The sequence below is a fragment of the Callithrix jacchus genome, chromosome 1 (assembly GCF_049354715.1).
Source record: "Callithrix jacchus isolate 240 chromosome 1, calJac240_pri, whole genome shotgun sequence".
NCBI classification, from domain to species: domain Eukaryota; kingdom Metazoa; phylum Chordata; class Mammalia; order Primates; family Cebidae; genus Callithrix; species Callithrix jacchus.
This window is the reverse complement of record NC_133502.1, coordinates 95774356-95799378: the sequence shown is the minus strand read 5'-3', so window position 1 is coordinate 95799378 and position 25023 is coordinate 95774356. Positions and strand designations below refer to the sequence as shown.

The following is a 25023-nucleotide window of genomic DNA, read 5'->3' as shown; positions in this document are numbered from 1 at the left end:
CACAAACAAAAACATGATTGTTGGTGCTTGGGCACCAGACCAATCATGGATCCAGTCACTCTGACAACTCAGAACATCTTCACAAGCATGACAGCTATTTCCACGCCATTGGCCTGGGTCTGGCTGACTCAGCTCAGTAACTCTTCTGCAGTGAGTTGGTAAGAAGATGGTGTAGGAAGGGAGTCGGGTCAGATTTTATTTCTGGCTCGTTCAGTAGTCAGTTTTGGTATATACACGCAAGTTGCCTAATGCCTGTGCCTTTGTGAACACCATGGAAAAGGGGGTCTGAAACACATCACCACTGATTGGATGTTAACAATACACCAGACACTGTGCTAAGTACTTTATGGCTATTGCCTATTAATCCTCCAAAAACCCTATACCCTACTCCTGCCTTTTCACATACAAAAATAGAAGGCGTGATATCTCAAGGAACTCACCCATGGCAAGGCCCCACAGCTAATAGGTGCCTGGTCACAATTGGAATGCAAACTTGCATAAGTCCATTTTTGATAAGATATGAGGCAAAAAGAAAAAAAAAAATCAGCAGATAATTACATTTAAGACCTCTATCTCTATTCCTAGTTCTGATACATTAAGCTATAAACAGACTATTCTTATTTGTAATTACAAAGAAGCCATTAATAAGCCAAAAGGAAGGTGCTAACTTGGCAACACAGACACAGCCCTGTCTACCCCATGATTTTAAACCTGACTAAGCTCATATAACACTAAAACATAGCTTCACTTTAAGAAAACAAACATATATACAAACTACCACCCCCATAATAGGCACCAAGATAAAGATAATTATAAATGGCTTTGTCAAAAGGCAGGTTGGAAAAACAATTATTAGAGCTGCTCAGCTAAATGCCACCATCAGGGTTGGCCCCATATGAAACATACAAGGTCAACTGTTCCCTCCCAGACCTCAGGCACCATCAAAGGATGGTTCCCACAGAAAAGAGGGACACATTAGTGCCATACAGCAATGAGCCTGGTTAATCCCATAAAGTCAATGAGCCTACATACGGAGTCCTGAGCTTCAAACACATGCCTTTCCTATTAGAATTGGAGAATAAATGCAAGAACCTCACCCTTTGGGTATTAGGTAGCCAACCCCTGGGAGCTTGTTAGAAATGCAGAATCTCAAGCCCTAACTTGGACCTTCTGATAAGAATATGGATTCTAACTAGCGCCCCTATGTGATTAATATGCACATTAAAGTTTGAGAGGCACCTCTCACCAGGGAAGTGGAGGGAAAAAAATAAAGTTTGCGAAGCACCTGTCTAGCATACTCTCCAACAGAAGTTTCTGCCACGGCAACAATGTTCTGTGGTCGTGCTGTCCGACACAGCAACCACTAGCCATATGTGGCTACTGCAACTGAAGAATGCAGTGTTTAACTTTCATTTTAGTTAATTTAAATTTGTAAATAGCCACATTTACTATATAATTACCCATATCCTAGCAGTCATTTAAGCCATTTCAAATATTTTGCTAGTATGACTAATGCTATGGCAGACACTGTGTGCATATAGCTCCCCCTCCATATTTTGTAGTTAATTGTGGATTCAAGGATGTAAACATTTTTAAGCCTCTTCATGTGTAATGACCTGTAACTTTTAGCAATTTACTGTGCTGCAACCATGAGCATAATGCCAGGTTTTCAGAAGAAAAAATAGTACTTATTTTTAAAAACAGTGAAACTCATTTGTATACTTTAAGAATCCTTTTGGTAATCTTTAAAATTTTTCCTGGAAGGGGAAAAAAAAAGGTTGTGGGAGCACATGGGAAGAGTGTGAATTCCTGATAGGGGCACATGACAAAACTTAGCAAATTGATACTTTGAAAATACTGATTTAACCAACTGTCAATAAGAGATAGATATAATAATTTTATTTTAAACCATTAATCTATGGATAAAGCTAAAACTCTTAGAATTTATGGTTTCCACTGCATGTTACATATTTAAAACATCATAAAGGTGATAACTGAATGTGTTCTTGTGTGGTACACTTAGCACAATGACCAGTGCCCACTGCACCTAATGGAAATCAACCAAGAAAACAAGCAATTACGCCATCATACTTGAACCCACTCCATCCAGGCAGTGGGCAGCAAAGACAAGAGACAGGAAGGGGGAGGGGGAGGTTTCTTGTATCAAATGTGGAGCCAAAGCCAAGCTACTAAAAATAATGAAAATGCAAATCAACAAGCTCTCCTAATTCTTTTGACTTAATAATGAAACAGAGTAGATGAAATTGAAGCAAGTTATATGCTCCCCAAAAAAATTCACGTGTTTGAAATAGCCTTGTTTCTAAACTTAGAAAAAGAAAGACCTTGTTCTTCGATCTAGTATCTTGTATGCCATTATATAAACTGAGTGAAACTGACAGTCTGAATCGTTATCCTTTACCAGTGACATTGGAAACTTCAGCTATGGACTAACATTTTTTAAAATTCTGAATTAAACATTTATATTAAGCTCCCCTGAAAAGTCCATACTTGTCTAGTAACAAAAATTACTGGCAGAAACTGTATGTGATTTAAAAGCTATAAAAGGCACCCAACTTTCCTTTTTGTACAATTTGTTGTTATCAGGAAATCATCAGAGGCCCCTGCCTGGTAACAGATGTATTATCCACTAGGTGGTGCAGTGATACAGAAATAAAAAGGGAGAGGCTGCTGGTTCCCCACAAATTGAACATTTCAAAACATAACTTAGAGGAAATTAGAAATAGACTTTTAAAATTACAATAAAAGCCAGGTGCGGTGGGTCATGCCTGTAATCTCAGTACTTTGGAAGCTGAGGTGGGTGAATCATCTGAGCTCAGGAGTTCAAGACCACCCTGGGCAACATGGTAAAACCCCGTCTCTCCTAAAAATACAAAAATTAGCCAGGCATAGTGGCGTGTGCTGTAGTCCCAGCTACATGGGAGATTGGGGTGGGAGGATACCTTGAGCCCAGGAGGCTCAAGTGAGCTGAGATTGTGCCACTGGACTCTAGTCTGGGTGACAGAGTGAGACTACATCTCAAAAAAAAAAAGAGAGAGAGAGAAGGAAGAAAGGGAGACCCTGGCACTGATTGTCCCTGCGATGATGGCTCTCTCAAAGTTACTGAAGCCAAGGGAACCAGCTAAGGACTTGGCACCAATCAAGATTCCCTTGTCACTGTGATGAGTGAATAAAGCAACCTATAATATCTACACCAGTTCCCAAAGCCATTGCTGCAGCACATTACTGAGGAGTAGGTAAGAAACTGGCATTAGGGTATGCAAGAGAAATGTTTACTAAACATTCTGAGAAATGGATGTACACAGTGAAATAAGAATATATTGAGGGAAGAAACTGCACTATCAAGAAATGTTTATCTGAAGGACAGCAATAAACTACCACCAAAAACTGTCTATTAAAAGAAAATCCAAGCAAGAACTTCCACTGCATTTGCCAAGATGAATTAGGTTTTTGCTTCCCCTTGGGGCCTGGGGACCAAGAGGTAGACAATTTCAAACACATCAAGCTTTCTCCAACTGCTCCAGCTTACAGGTAGTTCAAGTTCCTGGTATGTACTAGCCAGCTGTATGATCTCTAGGTTCTCTGAACATCCAGTGGATAACACTCATTTCACAGGGTTCTTGGTGAGGATCAAGTGAGAATTTTATATGAAAGTTTGTTTTCTTTTTTTGCTATGTTCTTGCTTTTTTTGCTAAGTTCTTGCTATGTTTTCTAGGCTGGTCTCAAACTCCTGGGCTCCAGCAATCCTCCTGATTCAGCCTCCTAAGCAGCTGGAATTACAGGCATGTGCTACCATACCCAGCTTTATGTAGAATTTGCTACAAACTGTAAAGTACTATTTAAATGAGGGGTGTTTCTAATATTAATATAAACCCCACTCTAGCAAGGGCAATCAACAGTGGTATAAGTTTAATATAAGATTTTAAAAACACGGTCATGGTCACTCACTCCTGCAATCCCAGCATTTTGGTGAGACAGAGGCGGGTGGATCACCTGAGATTAGGAGTTTGAGACCAGCCTGGCCAACATGGCAAAACCCCATCTCTACTAAATATATAAAAATTAGCTGGGCATGGTAGCACATGCCTATAATCCCAGGTATTCAGGAGACTGAGGCAGGAAAATCACTCCAACCTGGAAGGTAGAGCTTGCAAACCACTAGCCAAGATCATGCCACTGCACTCCAGCCTGGACAAGAGTGAGACTGTCACAAAAAAAAACAAAAAAAAAACAACAACAACAAAAAAAAAAAACCACGCTGGGCATGGTGGCTCATGCCTGTAATCCCAGCACTTTGGGAAGCTGAGATGGGATCACCTGAGGTCAGGAGTTTGAGACCAGCCTGGCCAACATGGCAAAACCCCGTCTCTACTAAGAGTACAAAAATTAGCCGGGCATGGTGGCACGTGCCTGTGGTCCCAGCTACTTGGGAGGCAGGAGAATCACTTAAACCTGGCAGGCGGAGGCTGCAGTGAGCCGAGATCATACCACTGCACTCCAGACTGGGTGACAGAGCGAGATTCTGTCTCTGAGAGAGAGAGAGAGAGAGAGAGAGAGAGAGATTTAAAAACAAACTGCATTCAGTCATTGACCATTAAAGTCCCTACTGTACATCAGGCTTTGAAAACAAAGACCTGTCAACACAGGACACAGTCCCACCAGCAAAATGATGTTGGTTTTCAGGACACAGAAAAGCCTAGATACAGCTAATGGACCTGAGGTAGCAGTGACTGATAGGTACATTCATTCACTCAAAGCCTTTCTGAATCTTCTAAGCCAAAGTAATCTCACAAAATTTCTCCACTGCTTTTCTTTTCTCCAAGCCTTTGAACCCACACCAGCACTTTATTGTTACTCCACATTTCCTCTGACAGGAAATAAGGAACTGTCTGGAACTGAAATAGTCAACAACTCAGAAATACAACAGCACATGTTGCAAAGTTGAAATCCTGCAATCCGGAGAAATAAGAACATCCAAAACATCCTAAACGCAGACAGAAATGTTTGATGATAGAAGGACATTTCAGCTTTATGGCCCTTCTATATCCTAAAAACAAAATGTGTTTTTTCAGTCACCACCTAACCCACAGGAAATCTGCACTTATAATTTCTCAAGCAGCCCTTGTGATCAGGTCACCTTCGTACATTGAAACCAGAAGCAAACCTTCCTGTCAGTGCTCAGATCTAATTCCTTTTTCTTTTTGCTTTTCCAAGCTACGAGTGACCACAGGCAGGGGCATCTCATGCAGCCCACATCTTCCCACAAGTCAGCATCCTGATCTACTATTCCCAGATTGCAGAACAGGAGACATCGAGCCAACACCCAGTTTCTGGGAGGTCTGAGGCAGGAGCCGGGAAATATTTTCTCAAAAGGCCTGATAATAAATATTTTAGGCTTTCCACTACAAGAGGCAAAATCAAGGAGATCATATAGATACTTATATAACCATTTAAAATGCAAGAACAGTTCTTAGCTATTAGGCAGAAAAAAAAAAACAACAAACAGGCAGCTGGGTGTATGTAGCTTGCAAACCACTAGACTCAGTTTATGCAAAAGTTAGTAACAGAAGACTGATGTGCAGGGGCCACGGGTCCTTACCTGCAAGAGGCTCACACGCATGCTGGTGCAGGCAAACACACATCTCAGCTCCTGGTTTCTTTTGCCTCATTTTTCACTTCTATCCTCAACAAATTTTTGAGGTCTGTCCTTAGCATCCAGTACACCATTTGGGGATAAACTTGTTTTAAGTGTTTTTATTTGGTTATTTCTTTCCTCGTATTTGTTTAATTCATAAGAGATAAGATCTTAGTGAGTACATAATCCAAAAGTTAGGTCAACTCAAAGTGAACTATGCTTGGTAGCAACTTCTCTGGTTATATGTTTACCTAAACTAAAATCTGAACTTGTTCGCAGTTTCCAATGACATACTGCAGGGGAAGCTGATCTAAGGTCAAAATCTTGCTTCAGATAATCTTCAAAGAAAAGAATTAGCTATATCTGTCAGTTTTTTCAACACATGCATTGAGCAAGACACTGCGTAGAAGAATTGCGTTGGATACAGATAAGTAAAAACTTTGGTTCCCAATCTCAACTGTTACTTGGAGCTTACTGCTAGGATGCACCCACAACTCAAGGCAAACTGCTATAGGAGAAGTTTTTTAAAGGGAGGGGATAGGCAATGGAAGTTTCCCTTGCCCACCATGAAGTCCCCTTTAGAATCCGGTCAGAATCATATATCCACCATTTGTCACAACTGAGTTAGAATCAAGAATCAACTTTTCTTTTTCTTTATTTCTTCTTTTCTTTTTTTTTAAGGTGGAGTCTCCACTGTGGTGCCCAGGCTGGACAGCAATGGCTATCCACGAGAGCAATCAGAACTCCCCGTAGCCCCCAACTCCTGGGCTCAAGTGATCCTCTTGCCTGCCTCCATTTCTGAGTAGTTGAGACTACAGGTGTATGCCACCACATGCAGCAAGAATCTGAGAGAATCTAAAAATGTTACTAACATTTTAAACAGTAACAGAGCCTTAGACTGACCACAGAAACTCAACTAACCTATCAATTCTGGGTCCTGGGGGAAGACAGTGATGAAAAGAAATAAGCACTCTTCCTAGGGTTCCGTGGAGAAACAGGAGAGAAGGAAAGTATGTGGAGACTTCCTAGGTCTTTCTACCCCTTGCCCTGGTTGCTCTGGTTGCTCTGGTTTTCAGTGCCCTCCTCCTCCACCCTGTCCCAAGGCCAACATCTCTGCATTATCTGCTCCACCATCACCAGAATGTTCTGGCTTCAAAATTCCCTATCTTCATACCCTAACAAAATGATCTCTTTAGCAATGCGTATGGTCTCAGCTAGATAGTAGAAGAAAACTGACTGGTCTACTCCACACTGAAGTGTGACTATCTGATAGCCTAAAACCTCTCAGAGGTATTTGTAGGAGATGTACTTTGACCCTAAGGACACTTGCAGTGGAATTCCAGTCCTCAAAAGGCAAGTTCCCAAACACAGCATATCTAAGTTGTTCTTTTTAATTCTATAATCCTGGTGTTTGAAACCACAAGCTTTTCCTGACATTAATAATAGTTTTTGAGGGAAGGGGTTGATGGGACAACATAGTCACTTCTAACTAGAGGCTATGGACTTGAAGAAAGAACACTTTCACATGATAAAACGTATTCTATAATAAAGCTGTGTATGTAATCTATTAATACTTCCCTGTAAGGCTGTGTCTTACAAGTAACTTAGAGTCTTTGGGGTCTCATACAGTAACGAACACACAGAAGTCCCCTTGAATGAATGAAGACATGTCTTGACAACATTCATATGTTACTGTTACTCAAGATTCCCTGGGGGTACAAATATTTCCATGCACTTTCAGCAATGATGTTTAAACTCCTAATAATCAATACAGGGCCTTGAGCTTCTCTTATTTTCTTGCCACTCAGTGTGATGCTAAAAAGCAGAGACTGGTAAAGTTGACAGAATCTACAGATTTCAAACTAGTCAAATGGACGTTGGCTCAAATCCCCTCCCTGTCACACGAGCAGTGAGACACTGGGCAAGTCACTTAAAGTTTCTGAGTCTCCGTTTTCTCACCTATAAAATAGGGTTATCACTTACCCCTAGTCGACTGGGAGAAGTCAGTGAGATCTACACCAAGAGCCTAATTCTACATCAGCTCTGTGAACTCCTTCCCCAGCTTTGCTAGAGAAAAGCTAACCAAACATGGTCTTACAGCAAAACAAATCACACCTTGCTTTGTCTCATGGGCTCCCCTATGGTTAGGCATTTCACAGATCAGGAGTTCCACTTAACACATGGGAACTGAGCGGGAGTGAGTCAGTCCCCAACACACCTCATCATATTTGTAGAACTAAAGAACACATTCTCAGAGCAGTTCTATAGGCTCCATTAATGCATATTTTGGACTTGTCGGTACAATAACACAAAGCCACAGGTTCAAAAGACCTCCACATTTCCTGCAAAGCACTTTTTTCGGGAGGCAAGGAATACTCTAAGAAAGGGGAGAGAATACACACCCAGTGTGATAAACATGTGCTTATCACACTGCAGTCCTTTGAGACTCAGCTTCACCCTTCTCTTCCTTTAACCTTCCCATATTTACTAAGCAACTCAACACCATGCCTACCTGGGAATGCAAAGAACCAGCCCTGCCCTCAAGAGCTCACAATCAACACCCCCTAATGTTAAAACCGATTACCCATCCAACAAGAGGGGGAATCCAGGCCAGTGGGTTTAGACCCTCAATGAAAACACATTGATCTTCTGAAAAGATAAACACATCCACTGAAGGCTGTATCTAACTGAGGACATTTTTTAACAGCTCACTGTTTCCAAGCATTTCCTTTGATTACGCTAATCTCAATCAAAAAGCTTATGTTGCTGAATGATAATGGACTATCCATGTAGCAGACAACACTAACATAGCCAGTATATTTCAAATTGGAACAGATGAAAGAGACAGAGAAACAGAAATGACAGCATCCCAGTTTCCACGACACTTAAATATAAAGCCAACCGAGTAAGTCTGGTAACTGTCTGGAGTGGTATGTTACAGCTCTTTTTTTAGGACATGTTCATTGCTGTGATATAATCCAATCAGGTCAACATTTATATTTAATCATCCAATCACACTCAAAGACAATGCAGAACAACAATGCAATTTTTACTTGGAGCTTACTACTAAGCTAAATGAGATGTTTTTCCCCCACATAGACATGTGTACGTTCCTCCTGTTCTATTAATAGGCGAGAGATATTCTTTCAGGCTGTGCATGCTGACTGCAAATATTCTCTCTCTGTGGTAATAAAAAGGAGCAAAAATATTGCCAATTTATGTTTCCTGGAAAAGCAAATCACAAACATGATACTTAGAGGTTTAGCAATGCCTGAACTGATTTTATTTTTAGCCCAGTCCTGTTTCCCCACATTTTTCAGCAGAAACGCCCACAGAGAAATTTATCTTTAAAAAGCAGGTGACTAACCAATTCCTAATTGCAGGGAGGTTCCAGGGACTAAGGAGGAAACTGATGGAATGTCAGCTGCCTCTCTTAACTTTCCCTAACTTTTGTGGAATATTAATTCACTTGACAATTTATTTCTAAAGAATATTGTCAAATAAAAATAAAGGCTATACTTTATAAAAATACACAAAGCAACACCACAGGTCCCTTCCATCAGCTGTAACACTACTAGCTGAACAATTTATAGATATTTGGGTTAGAAATATGTATATTGATTTAAAACCAAGTATTTTTGTCAAAAGGAGTGAACTAGGTCAATGCCCATAAGAAGCTCCCCTCTGGCTCTATTTTCCAGTCTCCAAACAGTCAAACCCTTTGTTCATTGTATATCAGCCCTGTAAACTGTTTAGACATCCATTGTTAGCCCTGGCCGACTAAAAGTCTGGAGAAAAAGAGATAAAACCAAATTCTGTCAATATATTTCTAGCACATTCATTCACTAAGCAAGCTTTAAAAACAGCCAGCTCACTTGAACTGCTAAACCAGTGGCTGAAATAGTCACTGGTTATACTTATCTTTGCACTTAGAATATTTGCTTTCCTTATCACTTGAAATTTCTCTGCAAGGAGCCTTCACAAGTAGTACTACAGGAGTAAGCCTAAATGTTATGTTAATCAACACATCTTGACCACTCTGTTTCTAGCAAGTCACCTTAGGGCAGTAATAGTAGAGTCCCTGGAAAGTAAAATAGGTCTGGGTTATAGAAAAAATTATTTGAAGGAGGAAAATACTCACATTCTAAAGTTAAGAAAAACTCAGTTCTTTCCACGTGTGACATCATTACAGACAGATGTTGCCAACACTGATTCAAGACTTTTAAATGTCTTAAAAGCACTACATTATAGCTTATGTCACATAAAATAAGCTCGTAACAGGACAGACACTTCTGTTTTGGTAGACTACAGTGCTCCCTCTGCAAGACATTTGAGGTACGAAATATGATAAAAATCTAATCTCTTTCCATCTCATTTATCAAAAGACAAAGGAAGTTAAAGACAGAGAAAAATGTAACCCCATCTATAAGCAAGATTTATATATTACCTTTTACTTTATTAATAATAAATTGGAATAACTTCAAAAAGAAAACACTGATTAGGTTCCACAAAATTATACATCAAAGCAGCAGCTCTTAGAATTAAGTCACCTTACAGTTCTACATTAACTTATAGGCTTGAAAACTCATTTTTCAAACTTATTCCCATAGAAAAGTACCTGGAATCACAGAGTAATAGATGCAGAATCTGAGGCCCTTCCAGAAAAACCATACCTTATGTGGCAGGGAGCTCTTAAGAGTGGCATCCCTATGACTATACAGTGAAAAGACGGACTGTGAACATGCGTTACAGAAATCAGTCCGGGTGACCCAGTATGGTGACTCACGCCTATAATCCCAGCACTTCGGGATGCTGAGGTAGGAGGATCACTTGAGCCTAGGAGTTCAAGACCAGCCTGAGCAACGCAGACCTCATCTCTACAAAAGATTTAAAAATTAGCCAGGTGTGGTGGCATGTGCTCGCGGTCCCAGCTAATCAGGAGGCTGAGGTTGGAGGATCACTTCAGCCAGAGAAATCAAGGCTGCAAAGAGCCATGATGGCACCACTGCACTCCACCCTGGGTGACAGAGCAAGCCCCTATCTCGGGGGGAATAAAAAAGGAAAAAGAGAAAAAGTCTGAACTGCAGCCGCAGCAGTTCTTAAGGAATAATTATGAAAATAATAAGTTATAACCACTGCCATTTACTGATCACCTCAAAGCAACACCAGGTGGTATCTATGCTATTTCTTCCTTGTTGGCACTGAGTTTCTGTTTCTACCAGAGGGCCCCCCAACTCTGTTGCCAACTGGGTTCTGCCAGCAAGGTACATGTGTTTAAGATCTGGAAGGGTGAAGGAAAGCAGAAGCCATTTGTTTTTCTTCTTCCTACAGTCAGCAGGAGTAGCAGGCAAAAGCTGGATTCCTCAGACATGAGCTTTGCAGCATGCCCAGGTTCCCTGCCCTTTCTCGAGCCTCAGGCTGGAGAGGGTGAGAAGGTAAAAGGTCTTGGCTCTGGGTTGCAGCAGCTTTCTAAGTTTCTTTGGGGCAAATCAGAAAGCTAGCAGTGGGCTTCCATTTTTTTTGCGCCTCTCACCTTTTCTTTGTTCTGAAGGCAACTATTGAATCCCCTTCTCCTTGAAATAGCTAGAATGACATGTTTTCTTGACTGAACCATGACTGATAGGGTATGCCCATTTTACAGCTCAGAAAACAGAACATGAGAAAAAGGTAAATTGCTCAAGGTCAAGCAAGCACGTGGCAGGACAAAAAAAAAAAAATCACACCCAGGTCTATCTGACTTCAGAGGTAAAGAATCAAAATTAAACATCTGTAACACTTTGGGTGCGGTGGCTCATGCTTGTAATCCCAGCATTTTGGGAGGCCAAGGCGGGCAAACTGCTTGAACTCAGGAGTTCAAGAGAAACTTGTCTCTACTAAAAATACAAAAATTAGCACAGTGTGGTGGCACATGCCTGTAATCCCAGCTATTCAGGAGGCTGAGGCAGGAAAATCGCTTAAATCTGGGAGGCAGAGGTTGCAGTGAGCCGAGATCACACTATCACACTCCAGCCTGGGCGACAGAGCGAGACTGTGCCTCAAAAAAAAATTTTTTTCAATTTAAATTAAAAAAAAATTTTTTTTTAATTCCTAACCTATGGTGCTAGGAATTCACCCAAGAAAAATAGGGGCACATGTCCACAAAGCAATGTTTAGGTGCTTTTCATGGCAGCTTTATTCATAATAGCAAAAACACTGAAAATAACCTAAATACCTATCAACAGAAGAGATAAGCCAATTGTGGCAAATACACATAAATGGAATACAACTCAGCAGCAAAAAAGAACTACTGAATCTCACGCAACAAACATGGATGAATTTCACAGAGATTAGGTTGAGTGAGAGATGACAGACACAAAAAGTTGAATTTATTTATATGGGTCCTCTCTCGAGTTCAAGCAAAAGTATTCCACAGTAAGAAAAGTCACAAGAGAAGTTCCCTTGTGGGTAGGTATGGTAATCATTGAAAAAGTAACAAGAGAGAACTTTCTATAGTGATGGAATATTCTAGTTTTTCATCTAGGTGATAATCACACAGATGAATATATTCATGTAAAAATTCATCCACCTCTGGAACTAGAGCGTGATGATGGTGTTTACAAAACACTGTGAGTGTATTAAATGCCATTGAATTTTATACTTCAAAATGGTCAAAGTAATAGACTTAATGTGATATGTACTTTAACACAATAAATAAAGTTCATCAAGCTCTCTACTTAAGATTTGTGTATTTTATTATACATATTATACTTCAATGAAATTGATAACACAGAAAAATCTTCATTATCAACAAGCAGGCTCGTAACAGATGACATGCTACTGCTTCTACAGGAAAATTTTCTCCATGGAAACATACCAGGCAAATTGAGTCTATCTGTTCTGCCTCTTCCTGGTCCTTCACTCCCCAAAGTCATCTGCCAAACTGTGCCCTTAAACAATATTAAGTAGACTAAATATTTCTCTCAGACCTTCGATTAAAATTCAATCGAGGCTCAAAAAGAACTTGGGGCCTCTTCCTTTCAATGTGCTGCCACTGGCCCATGTTTTTAGGCTTCAACAATAGCACCAGAATGAAAAGCACAAATGTTTCCCGTTATATTTCTGGAAAATTTCAGTTAGGGTCTAAGATGCCACAATCTCTCTGTCCTCTTAAAACTCACCCAGACACTAAACAGACCAGCCCAAGGAAGGCAAAGTGCTCTGCCTGAGGTTATGTTGAAAAACTCCAACATGCCTGAAGTTATGCTGAAACTCAGATGACAGCAGTGATTTTACACCAGTGAACAATGCGGTTTTGCAACAGTGACCAGTAGGCTCATCTTCAACACTTTTGTGAAGAGCACATCAGAAAGGGCTCCCAGCTGCAGGCCTGCCTCTTCTTCCAAGTGTATGCCCCAGGCAATGTGGCCCTGGGGAGAAGTCCATGGTGAAAAGAGGGGCATGTTGGAAGCTCCAGTATGCTACTTTTACTGGGAAGAGTGGAGAGGAAGAGGAAAAGGAAGAAGGATTCTCAAGAAGCTCTGCAAGATGGTTGCAGTTGCTGGCTGAGGCTGCAGAGTAAGGAAGAGAATCCAGCACACTGTGTGGTACATAATTTAAGCTGCAACTGAATAATAGATCTTTCGATCACTTCATGAGCAAAACAACTAGCAGCCACTCTTGGGCTCCCAGTTTGTCTTTTTAAAAAAATGCCTTTCAGAGAGAATTCATTAGATCTGTTTTTAACAGGAAAAAAAAAAAAAAAAAATTGAAGAAAACAAAAACATAGCTTAAGGAGCACAGAAACATTTTAAGATGCTAAGAACCAATAGAAATCATTTAAAATGTTCTCCAGGCTTTATACACTAACACTTACAACCCTCGGAATCTTAGGCACAAAAGACTTGAAGACGATCAACTGTAACGACTCATTTTCCGATAAAGAAATTGAGAACTAGAGTTACAAGACAGCAAAAGTCACTCAGCTAATCAATGGTACAGCTGATGCTGCTTCCATGCCATAACAAAAAGGGTCTGGATGAAATTCTGTAATTTTTTTGAATAAAATTTTCTCTTATTCCTATCCAACAAGCCTTCCCCAAATCAAGTCAGTACACCATTTAGTGGATATGGTTGGTGCTCTGTCAGCTTCTGGGGTTACCAAAATGACTCAGACCAAGGAGGGGCTCAGGGCTGATGGGAAGTGATAAGGGCTAGAATAAATACTAGCATGTGTATCCTTACCAATCATAGGCAAAAATGCAATTGATTCAGCCAGACTGCAGAAGGGTAAGGGAGGAACCAGGCTGCTAAAACTGAGCTCACCAGGAAGTTCCTTCCAAATGATTCATTCTTTTCAAAAACAGAAATGTTTAGTTTTGCTAATTAATTCCCTCAAATAATTTCATCGGCTTTGCCAGATACACTTAGGAACTGTCTTCCAAGGACTGAAAGCGGAATGGTTGTCTCTCTCGAAACCTACGTTACTTACGACCTTGTTCCCATTGCAGAGCTCCACCCAGGGTCTCAGGTGCGCTCCCCTCTATAAGGCATCAAAGAATAAACACATCCTAGAACTCAGAACACTTCCCTTAATACTCTGATAACAAATGACTCTCAACAAATGGAAACAAACAGCTCCAAGGGGAACATTATTTCCCCCTCAGAAGAACCTAGAAAATACTTGAAGCTACATGTCCTGGAAGTGTTCATTAACTCCTTTGGATGACTAAAAAGTACTGTTGTCTCTGTTTACCTTCAACTCAAGTGACAAAATCCAAAGTATCTACAATGTTCTCACATATCTCCATCAAAGCTGTTAATATGATGGTAAAGGCGTAAGTGGATTTTAGTCACAATCTATTCATTACAGTCATAACTGTTACCTACCAGTAAGAATAACTATTCTAATAACTCTCTCCCACAATGGGTTACAAACATTCCCTCCAAATGCCTGACTTGTCACTACCTCATATATTTAGTCCCATAGTTATATCGGGTGTCTATAATATGAGGCATACTATAATTAAAGTTTCCAAAGATGATACCATGTTTTCTCTGTGAACATAATACATATATTTAATGTGGCTGATTAAAACCTACAATAGAAATAGTAATTATCACACAAATTAATTCTGCAGTCCATGTTCACATACACATACAGGTAAAATTTTGTAAAGATGTATATTCAAGGATGTGACATAAGATATTTGCCATGATTCATGGTATGATTTGAAATCTTTTGGTCAGCCTAACTTCCTAAAACACAAATATTTGATTCATGGAAGATCCATCAAGAAATTCACTTTCACCACCACTGCTGTTACTGCACCCCCATATAGTAACTAGAGGAAGAGAAATAAAATAGAAACCATAACACTGATATTCTAATTTGGCTAAAAGTTAAACATTCATTATTACAGAGTGTATCTGACCATGGTCTGCAATACACAATGGTGTGTAAACGGTTAAGGAAAGCTACATTATGTTTTTCAGGTTTAAAAACCTGATTTAACTTTAACCATCTGGCAGAGGCACTAAACAAATATCTGTGCTGATTTTAAATGACTAAAGTACAAGTTACTAATTGAAAGCTTGGGATTTCTCATAAATGCTGTGAACACACATATCACTAGAGATTCTGGTGACTGAAACAGTATTTTCTCTTCTCCTTGTTTTATTCACCTGCCATGAGCATGCATGCTCTAGGTCAAAGCAGGGCTACTTTTTTACCTCAAGGCTTCCAGTTCCTACGAAAATGTGAAAGCCTATTTTACAGACCAATATGAGCTTCATATATAGATGTATAGACATATTAAAAAAAATCACCTTATCCAGTTGGCATTTTTTAGAAAGACTTTGATAAATGTATTAAGGTAAGGCTGTTTTGCTGTCCACATTCTTTGGCAATGGATCATGAGTAAGAGTCACTTGACAATAGAGTTATGTCCTTCATCAATGCCAAAATATTTCCTCCCCATCACTCATATCAAAAATGTCACACTGACAGACCTTTAAAAACTGCAGAATGGCTTGTGGGAGCAGAGAAAGGAATGAGAACTGGGCCAGACATTAAAACAGCTCCACAACTGTTTTAATAGCTCCACAATACTGTCTGCCACCACACCTAAGAGATCTGAGTGGATAAGAGGAAGATGCACATGCTTAAGACAGAAAGTCCATCTTTCCTTCCTTCCTTCCTTCCTTCCTTCCTTCCTTCCTTCCTTCCTTCCTTCCTTCCTTCCTTCCTTCCTTCCTTCCTTCTTCTCCTCCTCCTCCTCCTCCTCCTCCTCCTCCTTCTTCTTCCTTTCTTTCCTTCCTTCCTTCTTTCCTTCCTTCCTTCTTTCTTTCCTTCTCTCTCTCTCTCTCTCTCTCTCTCTCTCCCCTAAGAGATCTGGGTGGATAAGAGGAAGATGCACATGCTTAAGACAGAAAGTCCATCGTAGGCCATTCCGTGTTTGACTTTCTCGAAGGTATGGTCGAGGTATGCCAGGCTCTCTGTAAGTAAGGGATACACTCATTTTAAGCAGTATTGTGCACACCTCAGATGTCAAGGGCTATCTTTACCATTTTTGCCTTAGCCTCATGTTACTCATTCCCAGAGTTGATAATTTTTCTTAATGCAAACTCACTGCTTTATTGAATGCTTATTTTTCTCTCATTCTAAGCAATCTAGCCATGAAATAAATGAATGTGGTAGCTGGCTTTATGTGTTTTATTCCTAACATATAATATTCATGCATCATAATTGAAAAATAGAATATGTGTCTCTCTGCACCACCTGTAGGTCTGTCTGTATACCAGACTTTGGAAAGCAGTGTTTTGGGGATAGCATAAAAGGTAGAGAAAATGCTTAATTAAATGATTAGGTATTTGGGGGGTATGACAGCCCTTAGTCTGTCTCTTCTGAGAGTTCACAGGTTATCCAGAATGATGAAGCTTTAGTTGTTTAATGCCCAGCTGGATGATGGAGACACTAATCCCTTTAAAAAAATAGAATGGAGCTGTTACTGTTATGGGTAGCCATTGCCCCAGTTTGTGCGGGCCTTCTGGGGCTCTAGCTGTCAGTTACCAAATTCTAAGAAGTGCTTCTCCTAATCAAATGGAAAAAGTGGGAGCAGACACTCTCCAACTTGGAACTCTGCCTCTCATAGTACAATTTATGCAGCTTACTAGCTCAATCAACTGCTTTCCTAGGTACCATCCAAAATTAAAACCAGTGGCTGGGCATGGTGGCTCACTTCTAATAATCCCAACTACTTGGAAGGCTGAGGCAGAAGAATCACTTGAACCTTGGAGGCAGAGGCTGCAGTGAGCCAAGATCATGCCATCACACTCCAGCCTGTGAAGCAGCAAGACTCCATGTCAAAAAATAAGAAAGAAAGAAAGAAAGAAAGAAAGAAAGAAAGAAAGGGAGAGAGAGAGAAAGAAAGAAAGAAAGAAAATTAAAACTAGCTATTGCAATACTGCATACTGGAGTTCCATGCCTTAATTTTTTCCCACTGCTATTACATAGTCTTTTCAAAAAGTTTAATAGTAAGTAACACCACCTTAGACCCTCCCAAATTTACTTTCTATATGGGCATCTACTAAAAAGACTGATGGCAAAAACAACCCACTAAATGTAGGTGAGGGTGAAATAGGCCCTAGTTTTTTAAACCTTAACAAAGTTCATATAACCGTTGATGGGTTTAACCCACTAAATGGGTATTAAATCTAACCTCTGAGTCTATGTTTCTGACCCTGACCCTTGGATTTAGGATCAAGATTTTGGATTTACAAACTCAGTAAAACACCAGAGAAAATTGTTCTGCTTCCCCCCACTCCCATCTGGGGCAATCTCACCCTCAGACACTACCATATCCCAAGTCATGTTCTCTGGGAAATCAAGGCTGGTTGGTCCAAGGCCACTCTAGTCAGCAACTGTTGGACCCCTGATTACTGCTTAGAGTCAAATCAATGAGGCATGTTATTGGGAATCAGCTCTCAACCTAGATAAATTCATCTGCAGCCATGACTGGTTAATGGGATTCGTTCTAGAGATTAGGCAAGGAATTCCCTGGTGGCTCATATTCTTGGTAGAGTATACTGAAAGTTTCAGCAGTGGCCAGGTGCAGTGGCTCACGCCTATAATCCTAGCACTTTGGGAGGCCGAGGTGGGTGGATCACCTGAGGTCAGGAGTTCAAGACCAGCCTGGCCATTATGGTGAAACCCCATATTAAATAAATAAATAAATAAATAAGAAAGTTTCAGCAGTGACTGGGAACCCTTCTACCTCTTCACCCCGCCCCCACCACACCCACACCTCATGCCACACCCCAACCAAATCTGCATGACTTTTTAAATTACTATTTATATTACTAAACACATTATTGTAAACAGGACTAAAGTGGCCCCACCTAGTTTCAAGAACTGTGTCTCCTAAAAGGATAACCTTCTTAAGGAGAGAAAACCTTGCTAACCTCAAAATCTCCCTTGCCTTCAGTAGCATGCAGAAAGTTCTCACAGTTGTCCTGAAGAGAAACGGTTGGCTGTGAACTTTTGTCGATGTACAAAGAACTAGATCAAAAGTTAAATGTAGGCAGAAGTCATTGCAAATGCAATTCCCTGGGGCATGATATAAAAATTCATTGGTCTTAAGCCTATGAATGTCTCAAAAATAGTTATGGGGTGGAATGTTTACTGGGAAACTGGTTCACTTCTTTTATAGGGAAAGTCAAGTTATTAATACATTAGGGATTTCTATGACTTCCCCTCACCCAAAGTTTTGTTGTGGCATTCAAGGCCTTTCAACAGAGTATGAATGAGAGCTCTTTCAGTTTTTTCCTGGACACCTACCTGGCATCTCCTACTTGTACCTCTAGATCTCCTCTCCCTTATCAACCCAGGACCCAGCACTTAAGAGTTTTCAGTCCCCGTTTTGGTTCATATTACTAGCTACCATTTTCTTGGCATCCACTACACGCCTTGTAGTCTATGTCATTTCACTCAGACCTCGCTCAGCTCCGTGAGGTGGGCACATTACTGGCCCCCTTTTCTACAGTGGTTTGCACGGTGAACCACTGTAGAAAGTGCCCTTCATTCCCAGCAAGAGTCCCTGAAGGGAGTGCATATAGGACCAATCCCACCCTTTGCTGAATTTCCCTATTGCAGAGTGTGCATCGGTATCAGTATCGCACGTTCCCCTCCCTCAGCCTCAGGAATCCCGACAGAGATAGCAGAGTAAAGTCTGTTTCAGGTCCACTAGACTCTTAAATGCAGAAACTGCGTCTTGTTCCTCTTTGTATCCCCCCACAGTGACTGGCACGGGTAGGTCTCATTCAGGATTATAATAGCTAGATGGTACTGAAAAAGTTACACCAGCATTTCAGGGGGGTAAAGTTCCCCTTCATCAATCTGCAGAAGTAGCTCTGAAAAACCACAAGAAACACCTCAAAAGTCACCGTTGCCTTAGTAATGCACACCCACTTCTGCCGTCTCCCCACAGTGAGGAAGCTCCAGCACCCTGTCCATATTTCTAAATTGCACTCATCGGATTCTTAATTGCTTCCAGGCTTTCCCAACGGGACTGTGTAGCAGAGGCACGCTCTTGCCCATCTCCGTAATCCCCACATTGAAGTGGAGTTGTTCATGAAAACTTACTGAATAATCCAATTTCATTCTCTCAAGCAGGATATAATGTGGTACTTTGCTACTAATACCTTTACCACTACGAATTTCTCACCTCAAGAGATCTCCCGCCCAGGTGTGCTCTCTCAAAAAATTACATCTCTCTCTGAATTATGCTGACAAAAGTGGACGTGTTTTCTCAGAAGGACCGTCAGCACACCCAGCATGGACCACCTGGGGAGCTGATGCCAAGGGCCTGCCTCCTCCCCTCTGGGATTCCCCGGGCTGAGCTGGAGTGAGCAGCGCGAGGCAGTTTCTATCATGGGATGACTCTCCTCTGGGAAGTTCAGGGAAACCACAACCATCATTACTCAGGCCAGCCAGCTGCCAGAAAAGCAGCCCAGCCTAAGAACTGAAGCTGAAATAGAGGTGGGAGGCTGTATTCCCTTACTAAGCCCGGGAGTACTCACTCCCAAGTTTGTCCACATTTCAAGACTGTTAAAACCCTGTGGTAGAAACCCCTGATTACAACTTAAAACTACCGAGTAAGGGCGGAAATTCGACAAATGAAGACATAAAAGGAACTGGTGACAGGTAGGATAGTAATAGAATACAAAGCATTCATCACACTCCTTTTGTGGGTTCTTCCAAATTTCCATCCCCATTCCCTAATTAAAAAAAAAAAAAACCTTTTACTTTTTTCACGTACACAAGCCTGTAACTTTGCATCACTACAGAGAGTGGTTTGAAACAGAGAAGGAAACACAAAGGCATACAAGCGACACAACAAGCACAACGAGACGCCTCCAAGCCGGCAGAAATCAAGGACACCGGGTTCAAGACAGTGTCCCCTACTCGCGCCTTAATCTCCTGCCCAAGTAACTTCAGAGTAGAGTAAAGGTTCCAGGAGCCCCGGAGGCCACGAGCCATCAACCCGGCCGGTGAAACCTACCGCTCCCCTGCACCCCACATCCGGGTGGGAGAATCCCCGCTTCCTACTGCTCATCGGAGAACAACTTCAGAGCATCCCAAGAGCAGAGCCCACCCGCCCCCCGACGCTGACGCTCGCGACCCTCCTCCCAACCGCGCGGCGCAAGGAGGCACTTACGCGGAGCCAACCTGACAGCTCCCGCCGGGGCTGAAACCCGCGATCTCCTCGTACCGGCATCTCGGTCGCTGGTCCCGCGTAGGCGCGCGGCTCTGGGCCCAGCTTCTGCTCTTGCTCCTACACCTCCTGGGCACCAAGGGCCAGCGCCCTGACCCACAGCCCGGGCCGCCGAGGTGCCAACCCGCGGGGACCCACCCCTTTGTCCCTCCTCCCGCGGCTGCGGCGGCGTCGGCCCGCCCCCGCCCCAGCGTTGCGCCTCCGCGCCCGCCGCCCGGCCCGGGAAACTCTCAAATCGGCCTCTACCACTTACCCACCCGTCGGGGGAGGGCTCGCCGGCGCCGCGCCTCCAAGATCTTCACTGCGAACCGCGTCAAGCGCGACTCCCGGCCGTGGGGCGGCGGCAGGAGAAGTCCGAGGTCCGAGAAGGCAGCGGCCCCTACGCCTGCACCCCTCCACCCCCGCCAACCCGATGGTTCGCTCCTAGGCGCGCACTGGAGCAAGAAGGTCCCGCTCCGAGCGCGCGCGTCCCGGGAAGCGCTGCGAGTTTGGAGGGTTGGAGTGAGGTCGGGGTGTTGCTGGACAGAGTGTCCAACACAATCAATACATATGGCCTTGTGCCCCAGATTTCTCGGCCCAACAACTGCTTACTCGAATTCCGGGGGTATAAGATGTTCGTGTTAAATATTAAAACAGGACTTTCAGGACAACATACTCCAGGTTATCTCTTTGGCACATTTCCAACAACTCCAAAAGAGACTGGAACTCCTCTCCCATCATCAGCTTATAAAACGTTGCCAGTAGGTCACCAGTGCTTATCGGATAGGATTCATCTAATGCAACTCAGTGTACTTATTCGTTTCAAAGTCCTCTATGTGAAAAGAATTGTGCAGTTAGTTTAAGTCTATTTTAGGAGTATATAAATTAATTTGGAGAATCCAAACAAGTACCGATTTAAAATATAACTCTAGGTTTGAAATCTAAAAAAAAGGAAAAAAATCTTGTAGGAGAACAGTTTTGCCTACACTGCTCTTCCCTAAATTGGAAAGCAAAATTGGACCTAGGCTCACAAGCAGAAGGTAAAAGGTGTGGTCCGCCCCAGAGGAGATGTGGATGCTAGGCTCTCTCCCTGAAAAGTTGCTTCACTTCCTGCCTGATCAAAACAAGTCTAGCAGTTTAGTGGAAAAACAAGTCCAGCAGATGCGTCTCCAGAAGTGTTAAGCTTCTGGCCTTTGGAGTAACTAAGTCCACGCCTCTGAATAGAAAGCACTGTGAGTAACGTTTCCCATTTTGCCTCAAGTCTCCAGACTTAGACATTTTGGTTGTTTTCCTGATGTAAGGTGTTACTTTCCTGATCTAGGCACCTATTTATGAAATGTTTCTCAAATCTGGCCAGGCACAGTGGCTCATGCCTGTAATCCCAGCACTTTGGGAGGCCAAGGCAGGAGAATCACTTGAGCCCACAAGTTTGAGACCAGTCTGGACAACATAGCGAGACCCCATCTCTATTTTTAAAAAATTGTTTTAATTTTAAAAAGGAAAAAATAAAATAAAATGTTTCCCAAATTGGGTGGTGCTAACTAATAAAAATGATAGCACTTGACAGCTGGCCACACATTAATGAGGTAGGCTTAGACTCATTAGTATTTAAAAAATAATCCAGAATGTGGCAGTTACGTCTGCTAATTGATTTCCTTTTTTCTCTCTAGAGCTGCAGCGTTCAATAAGATGACCACTTGCCACTGGAGTGTTTACATTTACATGTAAAATAACTAAAATTAGGGGAAATGAGAAATTCAGTTCCCCAGTCACACTTGTCTCACTTCAAGGGCTCAGAAGCCACATGTGGCTAATAGCTACCCTATTGGACAGTGCAGATATAGAATATTTCCATCACTGAAGAAAGTTCTGTTGGACTGCGCTACTCAAAATAATGAAATATCTGAATTCCATTCTTCTGGCACAACACCTGAAAAATGATAAGCATCCAATAAATGGTTGTTAGAAACATGCTTCAATTGATATACTGGCTTTTTTGCTGGTGGCAGTGTAAATCAATACACCTCTTTGGAGAAGCAATTTATTAGTCATATTCTTCACATGTGGGTTTGCACATTTTAACCCCACTCCTAGAATGTGTTTATCCAGAGAACTTCTACCCAACAGGTACTTACTGAAGACCTCTGTCAACTCCTTGATAAAATAGTCAGGATCCTGCCTCAGGGAACCCTGTCTGTTGCAGTAGACAATCAACAAGTAATGAGAAACTGTGTAAGTACTGAGATTCCTGGCAGGCTCAGAGTGGTCTGGAGGGAGAGAGTTAGGGAAGGCTTTCCAGACATGGGGTTGCTTATGTATTCTAAAAGAGGGTGGAATGAGTTTTTGAGACACACAAAAGGAAAAAAGCCTTCCAGGTAAGGGGAATAAATAACACTGAGAGAAGTAAGGAATAAAGAGACAGTAGGTTTATTCTTGAGGTTCCAGGAGGTGAAGTTGCCCAGGCAAGTGTAAAGATGGATTTAACAGTTGGTGGGGGGTGGGGGTGGGAAGTGGAGGGAGGAGAGTGTTAGTAAGAATGACAAGACCGGCAAAAATGCATTCTTGTGGGAATGCAGGTGAGAGATGACGTGGCTATGAAGTTAGGCAGCATTAGACAAAAGGGAGTCAGATTCTAGAGAAACTAAGGAAGTACATCAGCAGGCTGGATGACTGCCTGACTAGACAGGGGGAGACACAGAGGGAAGTGAGCCTAGGGTGACTCTCAGGTTTCTGACTTACTTAAAGGAGATGACGGTGGCTTTTATCAAAACAAAGAACACAGGAGTGGGAGCAGACTTTGGGAGGAGCTTGAAGAAGGATGACAAGTTTATAGACTGATTTTCAAGTGCTATGGGTCATCCAGATGAAGATGTTCAGTCATTTAACAAACATGTATCAAGTGTCTACTATGTGCTAGGCACTAATGAGTATTTGAGTAGAGAGATTTGGGATGGAGGAAGTGATTTGGGTATCATCAATGTATCATAAAATTTGAAGTATTGGGAGGGGACAATCCCACATTCAGAGACGTGATATAGATTAAGGCAAGAGAGGACTAAGGACAGGACTCATCTCTGGGAATGCCAGTATTTAGGGGGCAGACTTAAGTCACAGGAAGAGAGACCAAAGAGAAACTGCCAGAAAGGGAAGAAAAAGCCTTCTGGAGGAGAGTGTCCTAAAAGCCAAGGAAAGAACAAACTTCAGGAAGGAGTGAGAGGCTAACAACATGGAATGTTGAGGAGGTCAATTAAGGTAAGAACTGATGATGTTCATTAAATAGAGGACCACTACTATCTTGGCCAGAGCTGTTTCAATAGAAAGATAGGACTGAAGGTTAGATTACAGTGAGTGACTAGGTGTTAGGCAGCACTTCATTGTATGCCTATATCTAATAATGAACGGTGGAAACCACCGATGTCCAATGATGGGTGGCTGGGCTATTAAATTACAGTAAATCAATTTAATTGGCATTGCAGACCATCATTTAAAATTGTAATAAGGAAATCTATATGACAAGTAGAATGACAATGCTATAATCATCAACAAAAAAAGAACACCAATTACATCTAACATAAGATGATGACAGTGACAGAATTATTTAAAAAATAAAACAACTTGCAAGTATGCAAAAACTGATTTCATGAAAAGATAGAATTGTGCATATATTTTTCTTTTTAAATTTAGTCATTGTGCAATAGACAATTTTTTTCAACACTTTTCATGTGCCTTACAATATATAAGGTCTCTGAAATAGGTTGGTCAGCTGGGTGCAGGGGCTAATGCTTGTAATGCCAGCACTTTGGGAGGCTAGACGGGAGGACTGCTTGAGCCTAGGGTTTTGAGTCCAGCCTGGGCAGCATAGTGAGACCCTGTCTCTACAAAAACTAATCATAAAATAAAATTAGCTGGGCATGGTAGCATGTGCTTGTAGTTCCAGCTACTTGAGAACTTAGTGGGAGGATTGCTTGAGTCCAGGAGTTTGAGGCTACAGTAAGTTATGATTGCACCGCTACACTCCAGCCTGAGTGAGAGAGCGAGACCCGGTCTCAAAAAATAAAATAAGAAATAAGGTGGTCAGAAGAACTCAAATTAATGTCATAAACTAAATGCCTTTTAGTCATATTTTCTCAAGAATGTAGAGATTCTTGAGAAAGACATATGTATACATGTGTGTATATATACATCTCTATGGGGAACTGATGATGTTCATTATGATGATGATGCATTTTTGTGGGAATGCAGGTGAGAGATGACATGGCTATGAAGCTAGGCAGCATTAGACAAAAGGGAGCCAGATTCTAGAGAACCTAAGGAAGTAGATAAGCAGGCTGGATGACTGCCTGACTACACAGGGGGAGATGCAGAGGGAAGTGAGCCTAGGGTGACTCTTAGGTTTCTGGCTTACTTACAGATGACATTGTGTATATGGAGATGTATACATATGCATACCTATACACATATATACATAGTATGTATACATCTGCAATATGGTTATAAAGTATCATCAACTGGGAGCAAAGAAAACTAACATTGAAAAGTTTATAGGTTCAGCCAGACATGGTGGCTCACACTTGTAATCCCAGCACTTTGGGAGGCCAAGGTGGGCTGATCACTTGAGGTCAGAAGTTCGAGACCAGCCTG

The 25023-nt window shown here is 41.8% G+C and overlaps 1 protein-coding gene across 13 annotated transcripts in view; it reads right to left on the bottom strand.

Annotated features, from left to right (window-relative positions):
- TJP2 (tight junction protein 2) overlaps positions 1-25023 on the bottom strand; it is a 178538-nt gene that overhangs the window by 60634 nt on the left and 92881 nt on the right. For 3 of the 13 annotated variants that reach the window (XM_002742874.6, XM_035303025.3, XM_002742877.6), the window contains exon 1: positions 20347-20539. The exons of 8 other annotated variants lie outside the window; for them this stretch is intronic. In XM_002742874.6, coding sequence (XP_002742920.3) covers positions 20347-20406 — 60 coding nt within the window. In that variant the 5' untranslated portion in view covers positions 20407-20539. Of the gene's footprint in view, positions 1-20346; positions 20540-20656; positions 20818-25023 lie in introns of those variants that run through there. 2 more of the 13 variants (XM_035302988.3, XM_054255048.2) reach the window with 2 other exon arrangements.